Here is a 5445-nt window from a genome sequence, read left to right as displayed (position 1 = left end):
TTATTCCACGTAAAATCACACGTGGATACTATATACATCCACACCATAGGCTCCCCCTAAAACCATATACTCTCTGCTGTTGTGTGATACAATTTACTAATCATTCAATACTCTATTCAAAATTACTCTTTCCTCAACTATTTTTTCTCTAATATTCTTCATTACACTCACATGGTATCAGAACTCAGGTGAGACATGAAACTTGGTCCATTTAGAGGATTAACTTACTGAATTTCTCAACTTGGCACTAACGGAATAGCTAATAACACTGTAAACGGCAATTTTAATTTGTATACACTGTCACTGTGTAGAAAGTTTTAAACACAGTCATGTAATCTATTACCACGAAGAACTCGATTCACATTAACTAAATTCCTTAAATTTTACTGCTTCAGCAGAATTTTATTTCTAGATCATCTAAAAGTATCATTGCTATAATTATACAATACGCCTGAAGTCATCAACTAATGAAAGTGTATGACAAACAATGTCAACAAGCAAAAAGGCAGGCGATTATTGACATAGTCATATAGGTCACGCAAACAGAAACAGTTAAATTTCTGAGCTGCATAAACACTTGTTAAACAAACCAAATAAGCACTCAAGAGCAAGAGATGCCGACGCCGTGTTTCGACATTATCGAATAAATTGAAATGAAACAATTGTAAACCGGTGCAGCAGGTAGTTAGTTTCCTGCATCTTTCAACCAATTAGCAACTTGTTCTCTTCCAAGAAGGTATAAGTTGGTACCTCCAGATTGTATGGCGCTGGTCCCTTCCTAATTCTGCCAGAAATATCATAATGTGAGCCATGGCAAGGGCAAAACCAACCACCAAAGTCACCAGCATTTGGCAAGGGGATACAACCCAAATGTGTGCAAACCCCAATCACAATGAGCCACTCGGGGTTCTTGACTCTCTCCGCATCCTGCTGGGGATCGCGAAGAGATCCAACGTCAACACTGTTTGCCAGCTTAATATCATCTTCTGTTCTGCGCCTAATGAACACAGGCTTTCCACGCCACTTAACAGTCACAGTGGTGCCTGGCTCAATGCTGGAGAGATCAACTTCAAGTGAAGCCAGAGCAAGAACATCCTTACTGGCTGACATACTGAGCACAAACTTGAGGATAAGGAGACGGACAAGAGAGGCATAGACAAATCTACCACCTGTTAGGACAAAGTAGGCAAATGCCCTCTTGCTTGGGTCACCGGGAGGATATCGTTCATGATTGTGTTCATCGTATACAATCTTAGAGGAAGGGTTTTTGACAGCAGCGACAGTTGCTGGAATTTCAGGAATAATGCTGTTTTCTTTTGTATGGACTGGCAATCCAGTAGCAAAACCTAGGTACAAATTAAAAAAAAAAAGTAATGAGTAACTTTAAGTAGGCTAAGAAGATAATAAAGCAAACCCTGAAAAATAAAAAGAAGGCAAGCTCCAAAAACTATAGCAAAAACCAAACTGTGATGTCAGCTAAATGGTTGGCATAACCATTTGGGCAACAGGGCTGCACCGGGTATTGTCCTTACTGATACTTGTGAATAGATGCCCAAAATTCAATTATGTTTTTGTGCACAATTAAAATTTAACATATGCACAATTAAAGGTGTAATTGCTTTTTGGCAATGTACTCATATGTGACAGGTACAGATACGCTCGACTACAGACCTAACAAAGTTTTAGGTAAAAATACATTTTGGGTATGTATTGGACGTGACTGAGTACGTTTTTTTTTTTTTTTGGTTCAAATTCATTCAAAATTACATTGCTTTGAGTAAATTTTATTTATTTTTTATTTTTCTATTTCAAAACTATTTAGATGTGCAGTAAAACATTAAGTTGACTATTTAGACTATTTAAATGTTTATTTTTTAATTTAAGATTAATTAGTTTAATGTTAAATTTGACATAACCATATTTTATTAGTTGAAAATAACCATTTACTTTTAAAAGTTTGTGAAATTTACATATATTTTTTATATATATACTACGTACCCGTACCCTTTTTTCCGTAAAATTTTCGTACCTGTACTGTAAAATAATAAACAACTAAAATATATTTACCAATTAATCTCAATAAGCTTCAATAATGACTTTTTCTCTCTTCTTTTCTTTTTTATACTTTTGTTATGAATTATTGAACCAATTTCAAGGAAGCCTAACTTAAAATTAACAGAATTCTTGAATAAACTCTCTCTTGTGAACTATTGAACTAGTGATATAGGAGGGGCAAATCACAGGATGGCACAACAATTTGGGTATGAATTGTTGAAGCAGTTATGGGAAGCCTAACTTAAGAATAACAGAATTATTGGATAAACAATCTCTTGTGAACTATTGAACTAGTGATATACGGATATAGGAAGCGCAAATCATAAGATGGAACACAATTTGGTTATGAACTACTGAACCAGTTCTTGTGCCTAACCTTGAATAAAAGAATTCTTGAATAAACAATCTCTTGAGAACTATAGAACTAGTGATATAGGACGGATAAATCATAAGATGGCACAAACAAATACCTTACAGCATACAAATATAACAATCATAACTATAATGAAGACCTGTGACTGGTCAAATATACTTGGTGTTTATCCAAATAATCAGCCTAATATTTTACTTTTGGCTTTTTGTCCCCCCCCCCAAAAAAAAAAAAAAAACATACACACACAAAAAGAAGCTGGAGTCAAAAGCACAAACACTCGACTGCATTATTTGAATTACATAAAATTTAGAATTAGAAATGGAACTTTCTAGTTATTGACAGCACAATTATACATGCTAATATCGATTTTAGAAAGATAGCTCCTCACTTGGTATGTTTTATACTTTCATAATTTTTCATTGGTAATGCAATCTCTTGAACGTTCATGTTACTTGATGTTTTTACTATAATCCAAAGTCTATATTACAACCAGATGTGTCATTCTAGTTTCCACTATAAATGATGTATAATGACAACAAAACCAACAATGAAGCATAACCTGTTATAGATCAGAACAACAGCATGCTAGGCTCGGGTAAAATTATTCTATTTATATATTCCCTCAATTAAACACTCTTGAAAAGCTGTTGGTTAGAATATACTGCCAACACAATATGAGAGTTCAAATGCTCGTCGGAATTGAATTTTATCGACAGAGGGTAGCCTGTGACTATCGAAACGACAAATGACGATATAGCAAATGCAAGAGATTTCACATGTCGCACTGCATCGCAGTCAACATTCAAAATTCCAAAAGAAGAAAAATATGAGCACTATTCAACGCCATCTTTTATCCTTCTGTTCTTTGGGCACAAAATAGCACGTGTAGAAGAACACCACCACCAACAATCACTACCACCCTCAAATCCCAAACAAATGTTCGATTGCAATCAGCAAAAAACACGCTCACAATACATAACCTTCGAATCTAGACACCAACCAAGAACGAGTTAAATGATTTGCGTAAAGCACCTACCAATACTACGATATGACGAATAATAATAAAATCAGGTTGGCGCATAAGCATACCGAACAGACAAAAGCATCAAATCAAGGGCACGGGACAGAAATAATCACAAATCAACTCGTTTGGTTTCGTTTTGATTTGGAACTGAAACAAAAATGAATATGGAAAGGGAAAGGGAAAGAGGGAGAAAACCCTAACCGCGGAATGGGAGAAAGAATTGGGGTTGGGGAGCGGATCCGCGATCGTGGGAGTCATAGTGAGGGGCGATGGGGTTCCGAGAGACGAAAGCAGAGGCAGCATGGTTAGCTCTCCATGAAGACGAAGACAGAGAAGAGAACCTCTTTGCTGCAACCCTCAACATCTTCGTCGTGCTCGTGAGCTCTTTTCTTTATTTTCACTGATCTCCTCCCTTTTTCACTTCAGTTTTCGATTTGTTTCCTCTGTTGTGTGGAACGACCGAATGAGGCGATGTGTCCCGATGCTTTGGGAATTAATCAGTTAGCTGCAAAAAAGAATTGGGTAGTAAATTAGTAATACATGTTTAAAATAAGAATTGGGTAGTAATACATGTTTAAAATAATAACTTTTAGAATTAAAAAAATAACTAATATTAACTGATTAAAATAAATGAACGAACTACAGTTATTAGAACTAAACTGGTAATCATACGACTGAGTTATTGGATTATTGGTTTAATTGGTGGGTCACTAATTCACCCAGTTGAAATAAAAATAAATTATAAAAATAAATTAAAATTAAAAGTTAAAATTTAAAATGTATGTCTTCACAAGTATATTAATAACGTTATGTCAGTAAAAATAATTATCTTATATATTTTTTTCGTTCAAGTGCGGGTTAGACCAGTTTTTCACGGGTTAATAGCAGAAATGGTTAGACACTTATTTTAGATCAGTTGAGGATCCGGTTCATCGGTTCACCGCGACCCTTCAAAATAAAAATGATTTATTTCGGTCTCTGTCCTCTACTTTCACGACACAACGCGATCTTCTGTAGGTGTTTTCCATCAATTTCAAACGAAAAATACTGACGTGTCACGGTAACTTTGTGTGCTAGCATATCTCACTGCGGATGTCGATGTTTGTTACATACGTGGACAATGTGTAACACCCTAATTAGCCTAAGCCTTACCTCGCGTCGTAAAGCCAAGGTTAATCAGAGATTACGACAATTCTAAACTCATACATAATATATATATAGAAAGAATAGCATAATCTAGAAGTCCGATGAAAGATATAGCTCAAAAACAGAATTTCGAAGCATAAACGTACTAACGGAGCTACTAGCTTAAGGCATAAGAAACAGACAAGATATAACAAAAGATAAGTATATAATATCATAGGGAACTAGCCACGACTCGCGGAGTTTAAGCCGGCTAGCCATATACTGATATACAAAACCATACAGTGAAAACAACTTATACAAGTTTTGTTCTCTCGAATATATGCCTCTAGGCAAAACAAAATACAAAAAGAGAGATGTATAAACAAAATAAACCAAAAAGAACTCCAAAATGATCCAAGATTCTCCGCTCCTGTCACCAACCAAAGCAACTCACCGAGATGGGTTGCGACCTGCATCTGAAAAATACAACAACAATATGGTCTGAGAACCGGAGGTTCTCAGTATGGTAACAGTTCCCAGTGATATAGGATATAAGACCCCGGGACGCCAAAGGCAATCATAAGCTTCATATCCATCACAAGATTCAACTTAAAGCATTCTAAAACATTTAAGCATAATATACCAACTTGACTTAAAATAAACCATGTTATCTATCTTAAGGGATTTCTACTTCTAACCAAACACCGCTGTCCCACAGCCTTCACCAACCGATCCTCCATGCGATCCCATCGCCACCACCTTCCGAACCTCCTCAATCCCAGCAGAAAACACAGATAATGTTCAAAGCAAGTAAAGCACAAGTAGTAGCATATATGGCAATTAATTCAGATAGCAAGTAAGCATGTTA

At 35.8% G+C, this 5445-nt stretch overlaps 1 protein-coding gene across 1 annotated transcript; it reads right to left on the bottom strand.

The window, feature by feature from the left end:
- Positions 1–372: 372 nt before the first annotated feature.
- LOC107494602 (cytochrome b-c1 complex subunit Rieske-4, mitochondrial) lies at positions 373–3962 on the bottom strand. The gene is made up of 2 exons (XM_016115642.3): positions 3654–3962; positions 373–1346 (listed from the first exon to the last, which is right to left on the bottom strand). Exons 1-2 carry the CDS (start codon positions 3814–3816, stop codon positions 703–705), a joined length of 807 nt encoding a protein of 268 aa, XP_015971128.1. The 5' UTR covers positions 3817–3962; the 3' UTR covers positions 373–702.
- Positions 3963–5445: the final 1483 nt, after the last annotated feature.

This window comes from Arachis duranensis, chromosome 6 (assembly GCF_000817695.3).
Source record: "Arachis duranensis cultivar V14167 chromosome 6, aradu.V14167.gnm2.J7QH, whole genome shotgun sequence".
NCBI lineage: Eukaryota > Viridiplantae > Streptophyta > Magnoliopsida > Fabales > Fabaceae > Arachis > Arachis duranensis.
Note: the sequence above shows the minus strand (reverse complement) of the source record. Positions and strands in the feature narration are given on the sequence as shown.